At 38.4% G+C, this 25,361-nt stretch overlaps 1 protein-coding gene across 2 annotated transcripts in view; it reads right to left on the bottom strand.

Annotated features, from left to right (window-relative positions):
• Positions 1-5,707: 5,707 nt before the first annotated feature.
• SLC12A7 (solute carrier family 12 member 7) overlaps positions 5,708-25,361 on the bottom strand; it is a 70,476-nt gene continuing 50,822 nt past the window's right edge. Inside the window, exons 17-25 of one of the 2 annotated variants that reach the window (XM_065627214.1) lie at positions 23,152-23,320; positions 20,332-20,527; positions 19,835-20,004; positions 19,565-19,696; positions 17,915-18,022; positions 14,336-14,452; positions 12,131-12,312; positions 7,091-7,224; positions 5,708-6,626 (exon numbers count right to left, since the gene is read on the bottom strand). In XM_065627214.1, the coding sequence (XP_065483286.1) occupies positions 6,535-6,626; positions 7,091-7,224; positions 12,131-12,312; positions 14,336-14,452; positions 17,915-18,022; positions 19,565-19,696; positions 19,835-20,004; positions 20,332-20,527; positions 23,152-23,320 (1,300 nt within the window). In that variant the 3' untranslated portion in view covers positions 5,708-6,534. The remainder of the gene's footprint in view (positions 6,627-7,090; positions 7,225-12,130; positions 12,313-14,335; positions 14,453-17,914; positions 18,023-19,564; positions 19,697-19,834; positions 20,005-20,331; positions 20,528-23,151; positions 23,321-25,361) is intronic. The other variant, XM_065627213.1, reaches the window with a different exon arrangement.

The following is a 25,361-nucleotide window of genomic DNA, read 5'->3' as shown; positions in this document are numbered from 1 at the left end:
GCAAGGCATGTATGTATGCATGTATGCGTGCCTGTGGATACACTGTGCATATATGTGGTTGCCTGTGTATACAAATGTGGGTTCACTTTTGCATGTGTGTACACATATGTGGTTGTGCGTGCACTCACGTTTGTAGCTATATAAGTTTGTGTGTGCACGTGTGTGCATGACATATGGGTATATGTGGGGGGTGTGCACATGTGTAGGTGGTTGTGTGTGCACACCTGTTCATCAGTGTAGACATGCATGTGCAAGTGATTGAGTGCACAAGTTTGTCCATGTATTTGAACACAAGCAACAGACGGCTGCTTGCAGGGTCCAACGAGAAGAAGCCAGAACTGTAAGTTTTTGCTGGCAATCACTCTGGCCTCACAAACTCTTCACAGTCACATGAAAACTAATGCTCTGCCATTGATCTACTACGTATCTCTCACCAAGCCTATCATATCACCAATGGAGAGCAACCTGTGCGTTTACACACCTGCTCGTATACATGGGTGTGTACATTTGCATGTAAGTGCATTTTTGTGCATTCATAAATGTGTGTGCATGAATGTGCAGGTGTATGTATACACCAGTACTTGTGCATGCATGCCTGTGTGCACATGTGTGTGTATATATGTGTGGGTGTGTGGACACATACCTGCATGTATGTAGGTGTGTATCTATCTTGTTGCATGTGGATAGACTTGTGTGTGTGCACAGCATGTGGCTAGGTGTGTGCGTATGCACACTCAAACACTAATAGTATGTGGCTGGTCAACAAGATATCCCTCACCAAGCCGATCATATCAGCAAAGAGCAACAAAGTGTGGGTTCACACACATGCGCATGTATGTTGTAGTGCATATGATTGTACATGTATGCTTGTGGTTGTTTACATGGGTTTGGGTGCGTGTGTGCACGTATGTGTGGGTACATGCATGCCTGTATGTAAATGCGTACATATTCACATGTGTGGACATGCATGCATGTGTATACATGGACACAGACCTACACAGGTATATACACGCACTCCCATACATGAAAATGCTTTTGAGCACACATACATACACTCACATGCATGTAGACATGCACCCACATGTGCATATGCATGCCTTAACTTACATGTAAATGCTTACACATACACATATGTGCATACACACCTCTATGCACACAAGCGTGCATACAAACTTAAAGCTGTATATATTCACATACACATTCACACTTGTGTGCACACAGACTCACATACACGCACACGTGTGAGAACCGCTGTGTTTTGTTTCTTTGGCAATTTATGTCTTAATGAGGAATATCTTACAATCAACAGCAGATTCTGCATTCTTGTGCATCTGTGAGGTGCCTACCAAGGGAAAGTCATTGCCAGCAACAACTTTCAGTTCTGGTTTGTTTGTATGGGAGCCTTGCTGAGCAGTTATCTATTGCATGTATCTACATCAAGGGACAAGCTCGTGCACCCAGTTACACTCGTGTGTGTCTGCACATATGTACATGTGTAAACACACACCCACACCGACCTTACAGCACTCTCATGTTGAATGAAACACACAGATGTACATGCATATGCACACACACCCAATAGATGCACACTACATGAGTTTCCACACACATGCATACAAGCACATGTGTGAGCACACACACAAACACATCTACACATGTATAGACACACCCTCAAGTATAAGCAAATGTGTGCACACACAGGTGCATATGTGTATACGGACACACGTGTGTGTGTGGCTGTGTGTACACACGAGTGCATGTATGTGGGTTCATTTTTGCCCACAGGTGTGAGTGTATATTGGTGCATGTGTGTCAACAAGCATATTCTTTTGTGCACACACATGAAGATGCATGTATATATACATTTGGGTGCCTGTGAAAGCGTGTGCGCGTCTGTGGGTGCATGTGTATACATGTGTGAATTTGTGTGAACATGTACACGAATGGGTTTGTCTGTGCAGACACATACATGCAGACAAAAATGTATGTGAGGTCATGTCTATACATGTGTGGGGGTGTGTGTGCACATTTGTGTGCATGCACCCGTATATATATATACACACGCTTCCACATCAAGCACAGGCACAAGCAAACCCACAATCACATAAATGACCTCACTTGTCCATGCAAATGTGTATACTCATGCACCAACATACATGCACATGTGTACACACACACCCATATACAATGTGCACAAGGGTGTGCACATAGAAGCACACCGACCCTGACCCTTGACTCCTAATCCTGACCCCAAACTCTAAGCCCTGACCCTAACACTGAACCTGATCCTTGACACTAACCCTTGACCCTAAATTTAATCCTGACCTTTAAAACTGACCCTGACCCCAAGCCAAACCCTAACTCTGACCCTAATATTTGAATCTGGCATCTTCTTGCTTCTCATTGGTTCCTTTCACTGACCTCAAACAGGTCCTTGTTCTTTTTAGCTGCAAATGTTGTTTATATTTTGTCTGAATTAATTCTATTTTGTTCAGCAAAGTGCAAAACAGGCCTTATCTCACAGGTGTCCATGGTGATCTGTAGATGGTAGATTAAGTAGATACAAGTTTGGCGATATGATTAGAACTTTACAACATACAGCTTAAGATTTTGGCAAATTCATCTTATTAAGTAACATGAAGCAGATAGTATATTAAAATCATGACCATATAATTCTAAGTGATTCATTCTATTTAATATGCAGTTACTTAAGCTCAATGAGCAATATGAAACTTAATTTTGGCTCATCCAGTGATCCGTGAGCAGTAAAAGATCGTTGCCATTGAGCCAGCCTGTGTAGCAGAGAGAACTCACCGTAGCTCACCCAGGCTGTCACATTTATGGAATAAAGCAGTTGGCTCATAGTCAAATCACACACAGTGGGAAAGGTCTGCACAAGACTCCCCACACCCACAACTGATCGGTGTTCAGTGCTGCTCTGCTTCCTTGTGGCTTTCCTAAAAGGAGACCTTGGCCCAGCTGCAGCTCAGGCCTTTACCTCCTCTGGAGCCTGTACCAAACTGCTGCTGGTTTCGCTTGGGGGGGTAGGTTGAATGTATCCATCACACAGAGTTAGATATTTCGGGTTAGGGTTGGGTTTGGGACCCCTAGGGTTAGAGTTAGATTTAGGGCCATTCCGGTTAGTTTGCACTGACAGCCACTCATTTTGGAACTGGGCTCTGGCCATAGAGAGCACAGAGGAGAAGGTTTAGGATTAGGTGCAGGGTTAGGGCTAAGGTTAGATTTATGTCCTTTACACTAGGGTTAGCATTAGGGCAATTACGTTTAATATTAGAGTTGACATCTACTTTCACTCAAAAAGTAAACCCCATCCCAATTCTGGCCAAGCATTCTGACACCTGCTTTGGCTAGAAGTGATTATGTAGTCACACAATGAGGCAGTCAGCTTACTGATCTCTCTGGGAAAAATTATAAAAAAGAATTGTTGCCAAATGGTTACAAACTCTGATGGTGCTGATACAGGGATCTAACTAATTAACACTTAACTAATTAATACCTAGAGAACTAACACTTAAGGAGCTAACACTTAAAGGGCAAACCCTTGACCCACAACACTTAGAACCCTTAATCCACATTACAATTGCCTAACTTTGCTTAGCTTTGTGTAACTTCTTGTAAGAGAAACAAAAGTTCACTGACAACTTTACAGGCCTTGCAGAGAGACAAAGTCTTGGGTGCATCCTTGGGTGATTTAGATAACTGAAATTTTGGCACAGGACAGGAGATACGCCAGTTCTAACCAACTCAGCAGTCTGAGTCCCAGCCAACTCAGCACACCAGGCCAGAGGTGAACATGTACAGAGAAGACAACCCCGGTTCACGATCACTGCACAGGTGAAACCAGGAGGGACCCAAAAAGACAGTGATCTCCATTTTATTTCTCGATAATGCAAACACCACTAGGTGCTTGCAGTGATAGACTGGGAGACGGGCACTGATGTATTTGGAGGTTTAGGTGCCAAACTACTAAGTGCCTACTGAACATACTCAAAAAGAATTTTGGAGGCTAAAACCGTGACATTCCATTTTCACTCAATTCTTTAAAAGGAATAAGAATAAGCAACTCTTACATCCTAGAATGAGACCAGCTTATTTCCTAAAGGCTCTAGTCTTCAAGGCATTTCAGGACTAAAACTTCTCAGTAGAATTAGTTACATATATATGTATTTGTAAACATTCAATACCAAAATAAAAAAAATTCCCAATCTTAGTTTGAAATATTTGAACTCTTAAACTCTTATTCTGTTAGGACACAAATAATACTGCCAGGGAAAAACTGGACAGTATCAAGACTGGCTACAGAGCTCATGGCAGGGGTGGTTGGGGAGGTAATGAAGAGCATGGGGAAAGCCCAGCTGGTGTTCTTGTCAATCCTGCTGGTGAGAGAAAAGACAACTAGAAAGGAACTAAAAGCAAGTAGAGACCTGACACGCACTCTGCTGGTCTCCAAAACACATCAAGAGGCATGTGGAGGCACCCACATTTCAGCAAAAGACATACAGAGGCACCCTGGCTACATATAAAGCATTGGAAGCACCCCGGACAAAGCATCCTTGCTCAAACCTACTGCTGACTCTAACCCTAAGACACCCATAGTGGTGTACCATTAAGTGTTACTGTGCATCATGACCTTCTGAATGCCTTTCAGTATGCTTCAGGCACATCTGGGAGCTGTGTCAAGTGTACCAGAATTGTATCAGGGGTTTTCTGTGCTCCCCACTGCTCTCAAGAGTGTTTCTGAGGTGAACCAGGGGTTTTGAGTGACATTTTGTGCATACCAGGCTCTAAGTATCTTACAGTATGGCCACAGGAGCCTCCATCAGCCTTGCCTTGCACCATGGCCCTCTGAGAGCCTTTTAATATGTCCTAAGAGAAACCAAAATATATTTAGAGTGCACCAAGAGCATCCAATTACATTTCTCTCCCTCCCTAGTGGTCCAAGAATGCTTTTTCATGTACTACTTGATATGCTGTGCAAACCTAGCACCTTCAGATACCTTCTGGTAGCCCAGAGGGCTCTATGACTTTCACCGTACCTAAGGGCCCCTGGATTGCCACCAGGGTATCTCTGAGTGCCTATACATACACCTAATCCTTAACTAAAGCCTAAACCTACACCCAGTGGTATGCAGGTGCTTTCTGGTGTACAGCATGCCTTTCCAAGTGCCTTTTGGCATGCCTCAGCAGTGTTTGACAGCCATCTAAAGTTCACTGGGTCATCTGATCACCTTTCTGTGTTCCCTCTGCTGCGCATCAATCTACAGAGACTGGTAATAGCTACTTCCAGCTTTGGTTGTTTATAACTTCATTTTGCTTTGCCTGAGAGCACCAAGATAAAAGCACTGGCCTTGAGCCTAGTCAGGGATTTGGGCCCTGCATCACTGCTATCCTACTCTGAGCAGAGATGTTGGTAGCATTACAAAAGAATGGTTTTATTTAATCATAAATAAACTATTAGAGTAGAACAATCTTCCAATACCCAACAAAAACATCAGGTCTTAAACATTAACAAAACTAAACAATGTATCCAAAAAGGGGAAGAATTGAATGAAGCAAACAGTTTCTATTGAGCACCTAAATCTTTCAAAAATTTCAAATGAAACACGCTTAAGAGGTTGTTCAGTTCAGAAAAGCAGATTTTATTTACCAGCAGCACAAACACTTTCAAAATATACATATTTGAAAAGAGACTGCATTTCATCAGCCAACTTGTGGTTTATCAATTGTTACAGTTATATTTGGAACCAGGTGGAGTTACTGCATCATAGCCTTCATATGAGTTGGGTGCCCTCAGGTTTCACTGGTGTAACTGCAATATACTATAACTGCTAGTAGCTCATAAAAAAACCAAACACAAAGCAAACACAAAAAACCACAAAACAAAAAACACACAACTTGTCAATTTACTGTTACTGTCACTTGGAGGCTTCAGCTACCAAAGTATTTTAAATAGAGAAATGTTATTTAAAAGCAAGTGTAGCAAATTATGAACTTCAAGGAAACACTTTATGCATGTAATAGACAAATTTGAGTGGGTGTACATATTTCTGAAGTTTCCTGAACCAGGACTAATCCCAACACAACCAACATAGCAGCATTTTGGTAAGGGAGGAAGCCAACTTTTCCTAAAACCTTTCCCTTTTATTTAGATGCAGAGCAAAGATTAAAATAATCAAAAGTTGCTTACATTTCTATATATTTAAAAATACCATTGCCTTACCATTTATTTTCTTGTGCTTCACCAGTTTAACAACTGTCAGAATATGCTACATATAAATATCCTAACCCATCCACCACTTACCAATTAACTACAGAAATATTTTCTATATCAATTTATCTTAAAATATAACTTAAATATAACTTTTTTAATAGAAAAACCAGAACACATTATCAGAAGATTCAGCTTACAGGTAGTTTTTAATGCACTGGAACCCTTATGAAGCTGCTCAAATTATGGCAAATGAATTTGTTTTCTCATTTGGGAGGGGAGTTTGAACAAAACGTGCAAACAAGTTAAGAATAAATGGTGATCACTTCACGTCCACTGCCTCGGACCAGGAGAACTCTATCCAGACCTTCTGTCAGAACTTCCAAAAACTCCATGTCTGAAATATCATTAAGTCAAAGAATCCATTCAGAAAATAAACAAAATAACCACTAATCTCTCAAAAAGTCTAACATATAATGCAAAAATTAAGTTCAACAATTTCATCAAGGAGTTTTCCTGTGTCACCCTGTACTGTCCCATTATGTAATCTACTTGCTTAATTGGAAGTAAGGCCCGATTGGGGGGAAATTTCTAATTCTGCCCTGCCCACCTACAGAAAATATTAAAGCACATATTTTTAAAATAAGTTCAAAATTTAGAAATGCTTTACATCAATTCCACTAAGAAAAACACCACTGTCAACATTTCTTAAAACTCTCTAGAATCAAAAGTCATTTTCTTAAAGGTATACTCATGCTTACTATGATTACCAATGGTTATCCCAACAAATAAACCACAGCACAATCACAAAAATCAAGCTCCCCATTTCAAGAAATATGGAAGCAATATAGTAGAGGATACAGTTTTCATCTCCTTTTCTGTTTTTAGGAGGTCCAGGCATATTCAGGAGAACTAGCTGAGCATGTTGTGATTTATTAAGCACTACTCCATTGAGCTTCACAGCGGTGTGCATTCTTCTCACATTTGTCTGATTCCTAGCATGCAAACAAACATTTAAATATTGTCACAATACTTATGTATTTGAACTATGTGTCTTTGAATTTATGAATTCAATCCATATGCATGGAGAATAAACTTTTCACGGACACCAGTATTTGTACACATTCAAAATAAATTCGAGAAAATACATTCCCTAGGTTTAAAAGATTTTTTTCCTTCAAAAAGAACATTTAACTCTGAAATTCAAACAGTACTAAGCAGATTGCCAAAATGCATGAATCTTCCGATTGTCAGTTGACTTTTACAAAGATGAAGCAAAAGTTGAATTTCAATAGAAATTGTTTAGTGAAAAACACTGAGAATCTAGTTTATTGAATTATATTAATTCAATATTATATTAAAAAATTATATTAAAAAAGTAACTGGATTTGTACAAGAAATTCTAAACAAAGGAATTAAAGTAATGTAATAGAAAGATTACAGTACAAGATTGCCCTCATGCTCCTTTAGAAAGACTACAAGATTACTGTAAGCCTGGTGAAGAAGATTCAGGAACAGTATAGAACTTCTGAAAAAAATACTAGCTTCTCATGTCACAAGAGTAAGACAGTAAGCAATAAACTGAAATTGAGCCTCTCCCCTTACATTATCAATAGAAACTAATGTTTTGCTTGTGCACCCACAAATATAATCACTAAGTTTATGCGCAAGAGGAAGAAACTGCTAGGACTTCAGAGATTTCCTTATTTTAGGATCTACCATGGATGATTAGTTGCTCTTCTGAACAAAAGAAGAGTTTCCTTACAGTTTCTGAGAAACTGCCATCTGTGTAAAACTAACAAAGACTGGAAATTATTCATACGCTACAGTGCAACAGAAACATCCAGACTCTACCTAAGACCATTTATCAAAGAGATCCGCTGCCCAAAAGTAGATTCTTCACAAGTGAAGTGAGTCACTTCAAAGGGAACATCAGAAACGCATCTCAAGAGCTGGTATGCTGATATAAGACACTTATGTTGCTCTATCCTGTGCAATTTTCTTAGCACCGTTAACTAGTGGTCTCCTAGTAAAAGCACAACTGCCCCCTGCTGAGCTGGGCTCACATACTGTCCTGTGGCAGAGAGAGGAACAGCAGACTACCAGCGGCAGGACATGAGACAGGCAGCTGGCATCTTTCAAATTCCACTAAGCAATCAAAATTACAGCACAAACTCCAGCACTGTTTCAGCTCAATTAAACAATAGAAATGAATGAGGTATCTTTTCCCAAAAGAAAAATGTTTAGGAGGCCAGAATCTACAAAAGGAAACTCACAACTTTGTTCTACTACCAGAAGTAATTTCAGAGGACTACACCAACACGTAATCCTAGAATCTTCTGGCAACAGCCTTAGATTATATAAATAAGCGTGGAGTTGAGAACAACCACCAGATACAGGATCATTCAAACACAGGGGACCAAGAAAGGTGAAGAATCCTGGGATCATATGTACTTGTATTCTATTAAGTCCTATTTTTACTACGAAGGGAAAAATCCATTAACAGAACACTATTAGAAATAGCATGTCTCATGTAGTATTTTCATCCTTGATTTTGCAAGGGCAATTAGAAAAACAAAGGCATTTGGCCTGAAATCTAGTGGCCAGTGGAGACCGGCTTCATCACTTCAATTGATTCCCTTCACTCCTCTGCCCCCACATTTTCCCCCAAGACAATGACATTTCCAAAACTGAATTTATCAGTCCCCACTGGGGAATTTTCTGTCACATCTGCCATCTATCCTAAGACCCAACTGTAAAACAATCAATTAAGGAACAAAAGAATACTTGAAGCTCAGTTTTTCAGAAGCAGAACAGCAGCTTGAAAAGACCAAAGAATAACTGTGAAGAAAGATATGAGAGTGTATAACTAAAGAGGTATATAAATACTGAAGTAGAAACATTGTCAAGCTAAAGATAAAATGCAAGGGAAATATGGAGAGTGTATATTTGTGATGGAGTGAGCAAGAATTAGGCACTGAAATAAAGGCTCAAATTAACTAAAGGTACGTTGTGTACAATGTGAACTGAGGCTGATTAACTTAATTTAGCCTTCAAGCACTGGTAGAACTGAAACCATGCATCGTACACAGAGTAAGTCTTCTAAATTTTTGTAAGAAGCTCAATTTGTTAAACAGACAAAACAAAGGCAACACTGGGCTCTAAAAAAAGCAGAGCAGTCACAAGTCAATTCCACCCATGAACAAATAGAGATGTAGTGTCCCATTTTTGTAAGCTGTCATACCCAATGTATATCTGTACTTATATTATTTCTACACATACATGGGTTGGTAGAATGGAAGCAAGAACTGGCATTTGATAAAACATGAAAGTCCCCTTTGTTCCATCCTTATTGTCCAGGTAGTTATATCACAATGTGGGCTGTTTTTCCAGAACAAAAATACATTCACATTTTAATGTAGTTAATTAGAACACTAAATATTACACTAGTGCAGAGGAGTACTGTCAAGTTTCACATTCTTACCAAAAATAAAATTCATGTTCTGTGACTTACCTTGAACGGAAAGTTGATAATATTTAGAAGAAAACATAAGTCAAAATGAAGAGTATTTTTAAGTGAAAAATGCTAAATCACAGTATATAAAACAAGGTACAAAAAATACATGTATTGCAAATCATTATTTAGGAAACATGCATACAATGCACAAGACCACAAGAACCAGGGAACACAGCCTAGGTTGCTTAAGTGAAATGAAATTTCAACTTACAGATTTCCCCATTCTCTACATGGAAGGGAAGCAAATACACACACACAAAAAAAAATGTATGCCATTAGGTACATTTTAAAAATCAACAGTATTAACATTTGTAGAGGCACAGCAAGTTTGAACTCTAATTTCCACTCCCAACCACATATAGTAGTTTTAAAATAATATCTGAAGTCTGTGTCTTGCACAATTCTCAAGTAATAGGAAATATTTCCAAAATACAATCATAGAATAATTTCAGTTGGGAGAGGCCCTCAGGACCATCAAGTCCAACCACAACCTAACTCTAGCACTAAAACATATCGCTAAGATCCTCGTCTAAACGCCTTTTAAACACCCCCAGGGATGGTGACTCCGCCACTTCCCTAGGCAGCCTGTTCCAATGCCTGACAATCCTTTCCGTGAAAATTTTTTCCTTATATCCAATCTAAATCTCCCCTGGTGCAACTTGAGGCCACTTCCTCTTGTACTATGACTTGTTACTTGGGAGAAGAGACCAACACCCTCCATGCTACAACCTCCTTTCAGGTAGTTGTAGAGAGTGATAAGGTCTCCCCTCAGCCTCCTTTTCTCCAGCCTAAACAGCCCCAGTTCCCTCAGCTGCTCCTCAGACTCATGCTCCAGGCCCCTCACCAGCTTTGTTGCCCTCCTCTGCACTCTCTCCAGCACCTCAATGTCTTTCCTGTAGGGAGGGGCCCAAAACTGAACACAGTATTCAAGGTGCTGCCTCACCAGTGATGAGTTCAGGGGCACAATCACTTGATTAGTCCTGCTGGCCACACTATTGCTGCTACAAGCCAGGATGCTGTTGGCCTTCCTGGCCACCTGGGCACACTGCTGGCTTATGTTCAGCCACCTGTTGACCAACACCCCCAGGTCCTTTTCCTTCAGGCAGCTTTCCAGCCACTCTTCTGAGCCTGTAGCACTGCCGGGGGTTGTTGTGACCCAAGTGCAGGACACAGCACTTGGCTTTGTTAAACCTCATACAAATGGCCTCAGCCCAACGATCCAGCCCATCCAGATCCCTCTGTAGAGCCTTCCTACTCTCCAGTAGATCAACACTCCCACTCAAGATATTAACAAAAAACCCTCTAAGAATTACAATATAATGCAGGCCAAAACAAACACACAGTGCTTTAGAGCGCGAGCAAGGTGATGTTTGGAATTTGCAGAAGCCAAACTGGTTCTGAAGAGCTCAGAGCAAATCCACAAAACAAATTCAGACTTTAAGGTGCTAATTCTAACTGTATCTTCTAACTCCATTGTCTATGAGACCTAGATTTCAGATATATTTCCTTTAGATATTGAAATTCCCCCTGACATCCACAGTTTTGCTTCAGGCATGTGGAAAAAATAGTCTAGGCCATCGTTATAACTGCATTCTTCCAGAACTCAAAAAATATGCATGTGTGTGCTTGAATCATAACATGAGGAAGCAAAGAAGTCCTTGTCTTTCTGTCTACAACATCAGGCTTGACACAGGCAGTAGCTCTTACCTATTTAAGAGCTTAAGACTTCTAATTAACAAAAAGACATGAAGAAATATGTCATAGGAAATACTTAATATAACAAGACATACATATAAGCACAAATTATGTTGCTTTATTTACAGGATGAGGGCTGAATGTCCATTTAAAAACAAACAAAAAAAATCTTGTGAATGACACTTCTCTGGTGAGCAATGATAGGACCCAAGGAAATGGCAAAAAGATATGCCAGGGGAGGTTTAGGTTGGCCATCAGGAAAAGGTTCTTCACCCAGAGGGTGGTGGAGCCCTGGAACAGGCTCCTCAGGGAGGTAGTCACAGCTCCAAGCCTGACAGTGTTCAAGAAGCAATTGGACAATGCCCTCAGACACATGGTGTGAATTTTGGGGTTGTCCTATGCAGGGACAGGAGTTGGACTTGATGATCCTTGTGGCTCCCTTCCAACCCAGGACATTCAATGATTCTTCACAGTCATTGTTGCTCCACCCAAGTCCATGCTAGTGTCATAAGGATGGCATTTAAGTGCATGGAAAGATCACCTTTGTAATGAACTCTACATAAAAATAAAAATTAAAAAAAATAAAATAAACTCACAACAAACCAACAACTCCCTCCACACACACACACACTCTAAAATACAGAGAGTCAAATAAACTCTAAACACCACATGACCACACGTATACTTACGGCTTCATGTTAAAAATATCTTTAAAACCAGACACATTTGAATCTTTGTTTTTATGCTTTTCAGCTACAAACTTTTCTTTAGTCCAAGTCATTTGCACTTTTTCCGGCATAGCAGCAGCCACACTTGATTTGACTGCTGGAGTTGAGTGCGAAGCAGTGTTTCTGTCATGGATCAGCTGAGCCTGGCCACAAAACAATCAATTACCTCAAGATTCAGTCAAAAAGAGCATTTGTAGATTATGCGGTATTAAAATTTTGAAAAGGAATTTCACAGCAGTTCAAACAAGATACAGAAAAATGCACCTTACATTATTATTTTCTCAGATACTGTCATAAATGCTGTCCATTTCACATACCTTAGGGTGAACTACCAGCATGACTCTCATGATCTCAGTAACACAACATTTGTCTGGCTGAATTGAAGGCTAGCTACATTCCACTAGATTATTTATGCATGCAAGCGCATATTACAAAACAAAAGCCAATCAACCTAACCACAAAGGGGCCTCCTCTTCCCTTGTAATAGCAGAAATTCAAATCACAACTTTAAGAACACAACATTGTTGTTTCTACATTCATATGCACTTGTATGTTCTCCATTTTCCATTTCCCTTGCTCCTCTTGAGAAAAGAATGAAGAAATATTTAACATGTTATTTATTCACTTTCCCTCATATTTTTTCCATAGGCTTCTGTATTTCCATTGAAAGCAACACAAATACAGTACCTTAGACTGTTAAAATCATAAGTATGGGGGAAGATTGTTTTTGAGTGAGGGGTTGCAGGTGTGGTTGTTTTTTAGTAGTTTGTCCCCTTCCCCACCCCTTTTTTGTTTGTTTGTTTAATATTTTTAGTAGCTACAAAGTCTCTTCAGAGACTTGATAAATCATGAGTTGAAGCACCTGTTCCATTTGGGAACATCAATTAATCACGTGTTAGTGATGGTCATGTCCCTTCACATATGTTGCAATTCAGAAGAATTAATTTCATTCAGGTCACAATCAAAAGCATGAATAAAATAAGGGCAGATGAGAAAACCACTTCCTATCTCTGAACTGCAATTCCCCCAGTGGTTCATAAACTGTAACTGCAGCTGCCTTTAAAGGTCTAAGAGATTCTATATTTTTCTTAAGTTATTTCCCTAGTGCCTATCCTTGAGGATTCCCAAATCCTAAAGTTCACTTCTGGGGCTTGCATAGCATCAGTTTGACAGTCTTCAGATCTTCCCAGAAGATTAAATCACAAGTCAAGACTACAAATCTGAAGTTACTGTGGATACTGTTCTATCATGAGAATGCAAAAAGCTAACAAATACATGCAGATACTATGTGTGCCATACAGCAGTATCCAATAAACTAAAATTTCAAACTAACAAGTGTGAGTTCAGAACAACTATGCTTCAATGGAAGAAAGTTTGCCATTTTTAGAAAGACAGCAAGGCCAAGAGAAATTCTGGACCTGTAGTACACACCTGTAAAGATCCAAAGACAACAAAAGCACATTTTTGTTAGAGCTATTTTGATACCAAATTAACTACTACATGTTAATTAACTAACATGTTCTTGTCATACTTCATGAAGAAAGGGAAACACAAAGGTATACAGCATTTCCACAAACTAGGCTACACATGTTTAGATACAAGCAACAGTTCAAGTGCACACTAAAACCATTGATTACATCACACTGTTTCCTTTCAAACTCACCATGCAGAAAGTATTAACAACATTTATGGGTTAATGATGGCTTGTCAATAAGCATAGAAATGTCCTTAAAAAGCCCTAGTATATCTATACAGTCGCTGAGCAGCTTTAGTACTGCAATGTCAGAACTATACAGGAAGGCAATGCATTATGAAAGCATGAAATATGCTTATTAATGAAACTATTAAGACTTTAAGAGATAGAAAGCAGGGAAATCTCTTTGCTTCTGGCTCTCATGAAAAACAGGCACTCTCAGAAACATAAGTGCTTCATTATGGAAAATAAGTATGAGAAAAATAGGATGTAGCTCATGTCACAGAAGCATCATCTAGAGAAAAAATATAGGGTAAGATAATGAAGTTAGAAAAATATTGAATTTAAAATTTATGAAGAACTGTTCCCTAACAACGAATAACCAACTTATTCCTTTGTCGTTTGGTCTGAAATAGCGGCACTTCAAGTGTTGCAATAGGAAAATATATCTAGCCAGTACTACGTCCAACTACCTCCTCTTCTCGACAATCACTAGTCAGCAGTGCCTGCACATCTTGACCAATGGACTGTGGACTGGAGTAGCTTTTTCTTCTGACTGAGCCTCGAGACTCATCAGTGATGCTCTGAATCTGGGACAAAAAGGTTACCAATGACAAAAAAACCCACCACCACCAGTCTACAGACAAAAGCAGATGATCATCTTATTCAAAATAAAAATTGTCTGTTTAAATAGATGAGATTAGCTTGTTATAATCTTGGTTTCTTTTCACAAACATGCCATATGTTTATATATAAATATTTGGGATGTTAAGTAGTTAGTTATCAAGTCTCTTTATAGAGATTTATGAAAACAGGAAGTGAATTGAACCCTTTAGTCTACATAGGAACCTCAAATACTCACTTGTTTGTGAGGTTCACAGCCCTTCATATATGTGATGCTTCAGATGAATTGATTTTATTCAGTTACAATCAAAAGTATAAAAAAAAATTAAGCAGATGAGAAAGCTGCTTTCTCACTCTAAACTCTGACTTATTTCCCAGTGATTCACAAACTATAATTAGGCTCCTTGCCTACACGCCCCCACATTTCTGCCTATCTTACCAAGCAGCAGCAATCTGCACAACAAGACTTATGCTGCACAATCCAACTCAAAGTAGCGGTGGGATGGATGACTGCCTTTTCACAGCTCAAATGATATCACTGCCTGGCTCAGCAGTCAGAGAAGGAAGCCAACAACCACCAGGAAGGGCAGCAAGGAAGTGAGGGAGGTTCTACATTTTCTTTAATCTTTGCAGCATTACTGTCAGAATCAAATGTTTGGCAGTTGTAAAGTCTGCAGATCCCACTCTTTGCAGGTATGTGTTACGTTTACACTTGAATAGAAGCAAATCAACCAAGTTTTTCAAAAAAAGGAAACAAAAATCCAATGGGTCCCTGTGCTCCAATTCCACAAGAAAATCTAGGGGGAAGATCAAATAAAGTTCCCTTTTAAAGAGTGACAGAACAGGGGAGGGTGATTCTTCAATGATAGGAGTATGCCTAGAGGGAAACAGTAAAAGAATGCTGTACAAAACCAAATTCTCCTCTTTGCAAAGGTCTGAACTTTGTTTGAGGAGATACAAGTACAGAAGTGAGGTTAAAATACTAATCTTGGTGGTAACAGGAAACAAAACTATAAGCATCATTCAAAGTTGGAATATCAGTGCTATATTTGAATGTCTGGAGACAGATAATTAAAATAAAGGCAACGGTAATTTGAACTAGTGATACTAATGAGAGAAATGTTTTGGAGGTCATCATGAAACTGAAGGGGATGGCTCAGCTCATTTAAGACAAGATGATGAGATTAAGAAAGGTCCTGGTACACTGAGTGCGTATTCTCAACGTGTTTAGTTATGCTCTCACTTCTTCTGGAGCTACATTTTCTGATGAAAATACAATTAGGGAATAGACTGCCTTAGCTAACAGAATTATTTGGTATACTGCTTCTTACAGAGCTTGTTTAGAAACTGCTTATACAGTGCTTGCTTAGCTTAAGTAACTTAGTTTTCTCTGGTTGCAAGCTGTGAACTTTGGAACTTTCTGCCTTGTTAATCAAAAAAGGCCCTAGAGACTGTTTGAGCTAGAAGATAAAAGTGCTACATCCCTAGAGGTAAGTAAAGGAACAGAAGGAGGGTCTAAAAGAAGATGAGAAACAGAAGGTTTTGGCTATGCCAAGGACTTATTTTTCTTCCCAGCTACAGGTACAAAATAACAAATGAAGGTCAGGACTTAAGCCACAGAGATAAACCGCCCACCTGACAAAAATGAAGAGGATCCAATGAAGCAGGGGGAGACAGACTAATTTTACAATTGGTCCAAACTGACATGTGAGAGGTCAGAAGCTCAGACTATAAGGGTATAATTTGGCCAGGGTCTTTACTAGGGGTATGACTTCTGGAGGCACCCAGCTCAATCTGCTTTATGGTATACCTTATAAATTATTTATTTTAGAGGAATTTCTGGAATTCATGCTTAGTCTCTGCTTTGGGATATCCAGGGTGAAGAAGCTTCCCTAACAATACAAAAGAACAAGGTAGATTAAGATATACTAATCAGAAATAGACAGATATGGGTTTTATTCTTGGACAAGGCAGGAAATAAGAACTAGATGTTCTTGGATTTATCAAGGATTTTACTTCAGATCATGAAATAAACTCAATGGTATTTTTAATATCTCAGATTTTACCCTGCCTTGATATGAAGAAAAACTGGAGCTATAACCATGATGGTTATGTTCAGATAAAAGTGAGTAATAAAAAAAATACACAGGAGGGTGAAGGTATGAAAACTTCCAAGCAAACAACACTCAAGTAGTACAGATTCCAACCAGCTCACAAAGCTGAGAAGAAATTATTTTGTCTCCACTGCAATTTATATGTTATAGACTATAGAGCCTTATGTCCTTGGGCTACTTGCAAAGCATACATGAGGAAGTTAAATCATTAAAAAACTACCGTAGATTGATTAATCGCTTGAACTCCACTAGAAAAATACTAGTGTTCAATAATGAAATGAGAAAAATTTAAAGACACTGAGTAAGGAGAAGAGAATAACTTGGCTTTTTACTGAAAATGTTAGGCAGGCTCAGATTAAAAAAACCTACTGTGACACAGATGAAAAGAAAGAAGATTTACAGCAGCACATTATTGTGGCAATACAAGGCATCCATAGGAACCTTAAAAAAAATCCTGCCAAATGAAAAAACCACCAAACAAAAACATACCACACCAACTGCATGGATTTGTAGGATTAACACCAAAATGGCTTAGGCATAAAATGACTTAGAATTATCAGTAGACAAAAAAGTCACAAGAAAAAAAATCTGAGTAGTTAAACATAGTGGAGATCTCTTGGCATAGGAGGGTAATCACTGTAAGTGACAGCAAAGCCAAAGCATTTAATACCTCTTACATCACTAAAAAGTGTTTATAATGATAGGATAGTTAACAGTAAATGAAGGGGTAGGAGCACAAACCAAGAGAAAAAAAATATTTAAAAGTTACGAACATTTACAGAAGTACAGTTCCACAAAGCTTGTCACTACAACATGCAAAATACACCAGGGACTAGTAAGTATAAGGGAGCAGCAAATGTAGCATTCCCATCTGGATATCATAGGATTATAGGTCAGCCAGCCTAATTTTGGCTCCAGAAACAATTAGTTGACATACAAAACATTCAAAGTAATGCAGAAACTAAAAAATAGTGTGAATTAACAAGAACAAGACACAAACAAAGCTGAATAGTCGTGAACCTTAGATACTGATATATGCCAAGTCTGGAAATGTTCTGGATATATTCCACACTGACACAAGTGTTTTGCTAGTAAATACTTGCACTAATCTTAATAACAGAAAAACTGTAAACGTATGTTCAAATAAAAAAGGATTTTTTTTTTTTTACACAACCTCGTAAGTGAAACCTGCTGTAGAGAAACTAACATGGAATACAGCTATAAAAGCTTTTGACTAGTTAGAAATTAAAAGCCACAGCCAAGAAATACTACTCAGATTTTTCACAGAACATCTTATCAATCCAAAGTCCCTACCTCTCTTTCCCTTTCATTCTTTGATAGCTGCATCTGTTTCAGCATCTGAGATCGCTGTTCCATCATAAGTGTCTTCTCATACGTGAATGCAGAAATATCATTTTCAAACTGCAAGAGATTGGCATTAGAAGCATCAGAAGAGAAGTACTACTCAAAAGAACCATGTTTAGACTATACCACATTCGTTCCTGCATTCATTCAGTCCTGAATGTATTTATGACATTATAGTATTCCCAAGCATATAATTGATCAATCATTTCTGTCCTCATTCTCAGAACTTCTTCAAACAGCAATCTCACACAATGAACTATCCTACTATAGCAACATCTGTGTGATTTTTTTATCTAAATTTGAGATACTTGGGACAGACTTTTCATTTTTCTCTTCCAACTAGGCTGCAGAAATGAGAAAGGGTCAAAAGTACTTATTTAAACTGGGTCTGCATTGCTGCCTTCTGAGCATGTGCGCACACTTGTTTCCTTAAAAACTGTCTAGAGCCACAAAATAACACGTCGTCCTTTCACCAGTGAGAAGCGTTCATGAACAGAAGCATCTATGAAGAAACTCCAGCATACATTCTCACATCAGCGCAAAGCTAAAATACAATGTAAAAATCTATGGTTGTCATGTATGTTGTCACTGAATCAATATGTTTCTTATCTTTTGGAAGATTCTCAGGTTTAAATATGACCCACATAAGAATAAGTTGTGCTTCCTTTCTGCTAAAAATCCAGCCAAGGCTGAGCCTTTTTATAGTGCTTTGTTCATCTTTTCATCAGTGCATTCCACAGCATTTTAGTATTTTATATTCAGTACTCAAAAAAAACCAAACACCAAAAAAACCCCCCCCAAACCCCACACCAAAACTAAATAAATAGATTTATCTTACTTCCTAGATCAAAATACTAACCAAATTTTTCGCAAGTCATTTTTTTCATAAGTAATTTAAACAATCCTTAAATTTCACTTTATTGCTAAGTAGCACAGTAAGTCTTTTTGACAGGTTTTGTTCATTCCAGGAGCTGGTGGTGGTGTAAGTTTTGAACCGGTTGACAGACTACAGCTTCAGTCCTTAGCAGTCTATTACCAGTATTTAAACAGGGAAAAAAGTTAGAATTCATTTTGTCGCTACTTGACTTGTGAATCAGTAGCTATATCATCTTGTTGTTCGCTGCTAAAGAGGCTGGCAATGCCCAAACCAATGAACACACTCTCATGGGGAACTAGGGATTCCTTATTCCAGGGAGATATTCATAAAGCAGTTGGAAAAACAATTACGTCCATCCTCTCTCATGCTGGATGACATGGATTATTAGATTAAGCACATTCTGCCTTCCATTTCACTGCCTGCTAATAATTCAAGCATTTCCTTCCTGAATGAACTCTCTCTACAGAGTAGTCCTCATAAATAAAGTAGGCACTAACATACCAAAATGCCTCAACTATACTTGACATAACCATTAAACTCAGTACCTCATACAGTAGCATTGTGACATGGTATGATAATGTTGCTTTAAGAAACTTTTTGTTCTTGGCAAACCTGCAATCTTTCCCTTCTCATATTTGGGCTAACATCTCTTACTTTCAAAAATGCTAAATCCATTTTCCCAAGCTTAGTCTCAATTGCACCTAAAATAAGCAGTAACATACCATTTCAACAACTTCCACTTCAGCATTCAGTCTAAGATGATATAAGAACATCTGAAGATCCTTCTTCATTTGAATGCTATTATCATCCATTTGAGCGACAGTGAAGATACGCATTTTACATTTTCTCCAAACCTGTCAAAATATACATTATAACAGTTTCTAACACAGTGGTTGCTATCACTATGCATAACTCTACCAAGGTGAAAGAGAAACCCTTAGAACTATTAATTGCTAGAAAATGAAATCCCAGCCATTTTCTGTTGTCCTTGCCTTGTGCTGTCGAAGAAGAAACGGCAGTAACATCAGCATGCCACCATCATGAACAATCCACCACACATCTATGTTTCCTTCAGTAAAACGTTCTTGATTTGTTGGAAATAAGTCAATGTTTTTAGCCACCAGCAGTGCTTGCTGAGCTGCTGTTGTTTCTCGTACAGTGTCTGCAAAGGAAAACAAGATCAAGATCAAGAATTTCTAGTTTTCAGTCACAGCTTTTGTTTCACATTCAAAAACTTAAATCCTCCCAGATTCTGCTGAGGCAAAAGAAGAACATCCTGGGTATAGGGACTAACCTGCTTGAGAGAAGAATAAGAGAAGCTATGGTTGAAGTGACTGAGGGCTGAGAAAACCCACTCCATGCGATATCGGATGTGGGGAAATATTCAGTTGTCCACCAGACATTCAGCATCACATTTACTCCACACAGCAAATACATCAGTTACACAGTTGTGTTACAAATGCACAGGAGAAAGTCAATAAAAACATACCAACAAAATTTTTCCATGAGAAACGATTCTCTGTCTGCTTCCATGACTGTGGCCATGCCATCAGGACTGTGTTGTGCTTCATCCCTCCTAGACCAGCTGACTGAATTAAATAGGATATTCCATCTCTGAAATTGGGAGACACCACAATCTGGCAAAATCCTTTAGTCTTTTCTACTCCCATTAAGGCCTTAACATTCTGCAAAATGAAGATTACACATGGAGATTACAGTCAACAACATTGGTAATAAACACCATAAGGAGTAACAGCACTAGCTAAGTGCAAAACATTAGCAATATACGACCGACGTCAAGAAACTGCTAATTCCAAAAGAGGCAACATGATTTTATAACAACAAAAACCCAAAACACCCACCTCCCCAAAAGACACACACACAGGTTTTTCATTACTTTCATTATTCAGCCTTTTATTTCCAAAGAAGGATGAACAAGACCCAAGTAAAACCATATTGACAAAGATAAGTAACACTGCTTCAGGTAAAGTCAAAACTGCTGACTGACAAAGCATTATATGTTTGGAATGACAAGTTCTTTATTTTGGTATTGGGAGGGTTTGGAAAAACATGATGCCAAGGACTTTAAAAGAAGAGGCTTCCAAAGCTTCTTTAACAACTTTGACATTGAGAAGTTGATTCTTTATTTATCAGCTCCCAACAAGTAAAAATAGCAGGAGACTACTGGAATCGTTGGCTGAATAACAACAAGATAAACTGATTAGACTAAATCACCCATGACCCTTTAATTTCAAAATGGCTCCCCTTCATTTAAACACTGACAAACATCCAGACTCATAACCAAGTAATTTAAAAGTAGCATTCAAAATGGTATCAAGGTTGGCTAGGGAACATCAGCCTAGGCATTTTCTGTGTTTTGATGGCATGACTTTGAAAATCCCATCAATATCAATGACTTGTATGGGAGATGAGCACATTTTCAGAAAAAAAGAGACAGCACATGAAAATCTAGAATTTTGGGAGCACCAAAATTCTTATCAAAAACCATTAGGAACAAATTTGATCACACTGGCTCAGTGTGGCTTCACATCAGAAACTGTTTAGCAGAGGAATAAAAGTTCAGAGAATTTGGTAGCAAAGCTAGCAAATCTGTCTGTGCAAGCAATATCTGCAAAAGCATATCAGTTGAAACAGATTTTTCTTTTAAAAAGACAGAAGAAATCTTGTTTTCTTACAAATCTTCAAGAAATGTCTTCTAGTTGAAATCTTCCAAAACCAATGAGGCCTCCAGACACTCAAACATTTAAAATTCATCTTCATCTTGATGTTAATAGCAATAGTTTCCTTAAACACCAGGTCTAATCTTGGGGTTCTCTAGCAAGTCAGGTTTCCCTTAAATTTATTCTTGTTCCATCTCTCAAAAATGTAGTTGACTTCAAGTTAAACCAACTATAGGTAACATTTGAAATCCTCATAGGTAACCAGTTACTGTTTAAAGGTTTTCTTTGTTTTATTTCAGAGGTCTGATTGTGTTCTTGGTCTTGTTTTCTACTCACACATGTTGATAATAAAACCTTCATAACCATTACTTTCACAATATATCATTGCTAGACTTTTTCCATCATGCTTTCAAGCTAATTGCTCTCCTGGAGCCTTTTTACGCGGTATCAGCTAGGCCATCTGGCTTCATACTTTGTTACATTAAAAACCACTAGGGGTAAGTCTGAATACCAAGAGGGAGAAAAAAGAAAACTGGAAGAAAAAGGGCTGTTAGATTTGGTAGGTCCATTTCAACATCTCAAATACTTATCTATTTTAGAGATACCAGGTTTGAATAAATCACAGGTGTGTTTACACAGCTTTGAAGACAACTTGGATCAAAATAGGAGACATTTCAACTGACACTTTTTTCAACAACACTGAAGATATTAAGCTTATTTGGAAGATAAAAGAGCAATCAAAGCCTACTTTTGGAGTAGACTTTATAGTAGTTTTCTAAAGGCAACAGATTTTTCAATAGTATGCAATACATACATGAAACATTGTATTTTTCTAAAAATGTTTCCCCACTCTATAAGTTTAGGAGCAGGAAAGTTTGTGTAGGTAAGCAAATACAATTATCTATACTGAGTTACCCAATATTGGATTAAACAAAGTAGTACACAAGTCGTTTAAGACTGAGCAAAAAGGGAAACTTGCTTTGCATTGAGTCCAAGCTGTATGAATGGTGGATCTTCATAAGATCAGTCTATTAACTCCCCCTTTTCCTTCCGGGGACAATTTAAGTTTAGGTTCAGGTATTTTCAAGGGCTTCCCACAAAAATGCTTATGTATTTCCAACCAGGTAGCACAGTTAAATACTGACAAGTTGTCAGGGGAAAAAAGAGAAACATTCAAACTAAATTTACTTGTTTGCAAGCACAGTTAGATGTCATTTTAAATTAAATGACAACCTAATGTTTTTTCCTACCATGTCCTACCTTCTCTGGAGATAAACAGGAAAGAAGAAAGAAAAGGATCTCAAGAAGGGATTCTGGAAAAAACTGCTCCTAATCCTAGCTCTGCTATGTATTTCTAGGACACTGCAGAAAATAATACATGTATACATCTCCAGAGGATGAAATTATGCCAAACACGTCTGCATTTGTTAGATAAATGTTAAATAAAACTGTTTATAAGGTAATTTGTTAAAAGTTAATCACTTGGCTTTTTCAAGAATGTAATTTGATGGTGAGCCCAGGGGTCCCAACACACAACAGTCTACCCTAATTCAAGATATGAGTTATCCAGACTTAACAGTTAAATACTAATGGAAGTTACGAGTGTTTGTAAGATGCCTTTTCCATACCTCTTCAGCTTTCTGAGTTTCTGTACATTTATCCAAGTAGACTCCCTGAAGCACAGAGCCCACAATAGTCAGTCCTTTACCAGCCTTCAGTTGAGAGGTGAAAGAAAGCAACCTAGGATGTTTCACCAACTGCTCATTATCCAAGTTTAATAAGACCAAAAGTTGGGGTCTGCAAAAAAAAAAAGTTAAAAACATATATACAGACAGAAAAGCAAGAAATTATTGGAAAATTGCAGATTAAGTGCTTAATTCAATGGAAAACATTCAACTCTCAAGCAAAATCATGATTTGCAATAGCAACAACAGTTCAGGTACGGAACACCTATGTGAGCCACCATACGATCATTCCGAAAAGCAACATTGAAGTTTCAACAAGAAAATTATTGAATCAAAATTATGACCTTTCCTGCTACTTGAAGCAGTTAAACACTGAATGTGCACCAGATTGTTTACAGCTCCATCCAGATGGATTTTTAAAAGCTCCGGAGACAAAGATATCACCTGCAGGTAACCTCTTCACTTGGTTCGTAACTTCTTCGCTTGGTTATCCTCCTCTCAATTTTTTTTTTTTGGTCTTTCTCCATTCTATTGTGTTCTCTAATGCTCCTACCATAGGAGTCTGACTCCACCTTCCAGTGCCTTAAAGGAGCTTACTGAGATGTTTACTCATCAGTTATATCACCTCCAGGCTTCCCTGAAGCATCCTCAAAGCTGAATAAGCATAGCTCCCTCAGCCTCTCCCCACAGAAGACAGGCTCCTGTGCCCCAACCTTCATGTTGGTGATCCTTTGCTGAACTGACTCCAGTCTTTCCTACATTATGGTGCCAGATGAAACATTCTAGATGTATTCTAATGAGTGCTGAGCAAAGAGGAACATTATTTCCCAATATATTCACTTCTCAGTATACTAGCTATGATCCTGTTGATGCAGTCCAGCATGTCACTGCCAAGGCACATTCATGGCTTTCTATCTACTAGGAACCGCAGGTCCTTTTCACCAGAGCAGATTCCCAGCCTCATGCCATTGCACTGGACAAGTCTGTCCCAGGTACTGGACTTTGTACTTGTCCTATGTTCTTGCTGACCCTTTACCTGCATAGGTCCTTCCAAAAGGACATTCACATCCTTAACTGTACTGATATGACACAAGTTCAGTTCAAACCACATACTTGATGAAGACACATTCTGTTTCCTCTAATCAATATCCAATCTGATTACTTTTCCCAAACCAACTTTTAGTAATTTTCCTGTCATTACTACTAATTAAAAGGACGGACACAGAATTGGAGAGCAGTTCCTGTCTCAGAACCAGCACAATTTTAAGATGAAACAAGAAGGTCCAGTTCCAGCAATTACATTGACACAACAGAAAGAGAACCCATCCGGAACTTAAGCGATGTCAGACATTTAACAGGAACGTTCTTATTCGACACTACATTACATTGGTGCCTCTGAGGTGACAAGTTCAGACACAGACAAAGGCAGCGGCTCATGTATTCCGTAGTAACTGCTCATGTGCATAAGCGGTTATGTGCAGGATCATAGGCTTACCATGACAAATAGTAAAATAAAGCCATTACTCTGAAGGGCAACAGAACATCACTCTGTGATTAGTATGCTTTGGTGCATGTGTGTGCAGTGACTCTAAAGTATCATGTTTAGTGACAATTTCTTTCTTCTATGTTCTGCTGATCAGAGCTCTGATTTGCATTACATTCATCACAAGTGACAATGTGCAAGTGTCCTTTTCATTTTAATTTTTTTTTGTGTTAGCTTTGAGGAAAACTGATAGTTTAACAAGTAAAAAGAATATATTGCCAAAAAAAAAAGGAGGTGGACACATCTAACCCCACTACATAAAAATGGACAGAAAAAGTGAGACTTTTAATGATATTAAGCAGTTTAGAAAGCATTATTATTAAATGAAGCTCTGTAAAAAAGGTTGCCACAAAAAATTAAACAAATGTCTCCTCTGTATATTTATACAATGTATTTAAGAAGAAACATACATAGCAGCAAAAAGACCACTTATGAAATTGCAATGTTTCTTCTAATAGAGACAGTGAGACTCAGTGATAACTGTTCTTTGGAATCTTAAAAACTGTAAATAATCAAACATTAAAATTCTTCTGCACTTCGGAAAACTATGTCAACACCACACGGATTTAACTTTGATTTCATTTGCCCAAGTTCCCAGCAAAGTTGATTG

Source organism: Caloenas nicobarica, chromosome 2, assembly GCF_036013445.1.
Source record: "Caloenas nicobarica isolate bCalNic1 chromosome 2, bCalNic1.hap1, whole genome shotgun sequence".
Lineage (NCBI taxonomy): Eukaryota > Metazoa > Chordata > Aves > Columbiformes > Columbidae > Caloenas > Caloenas nicobarica.
Note: the sequence above shows the minus strand (reverse complement) of the source record. Positions and strands in the feature narration are given on the sequence as shown.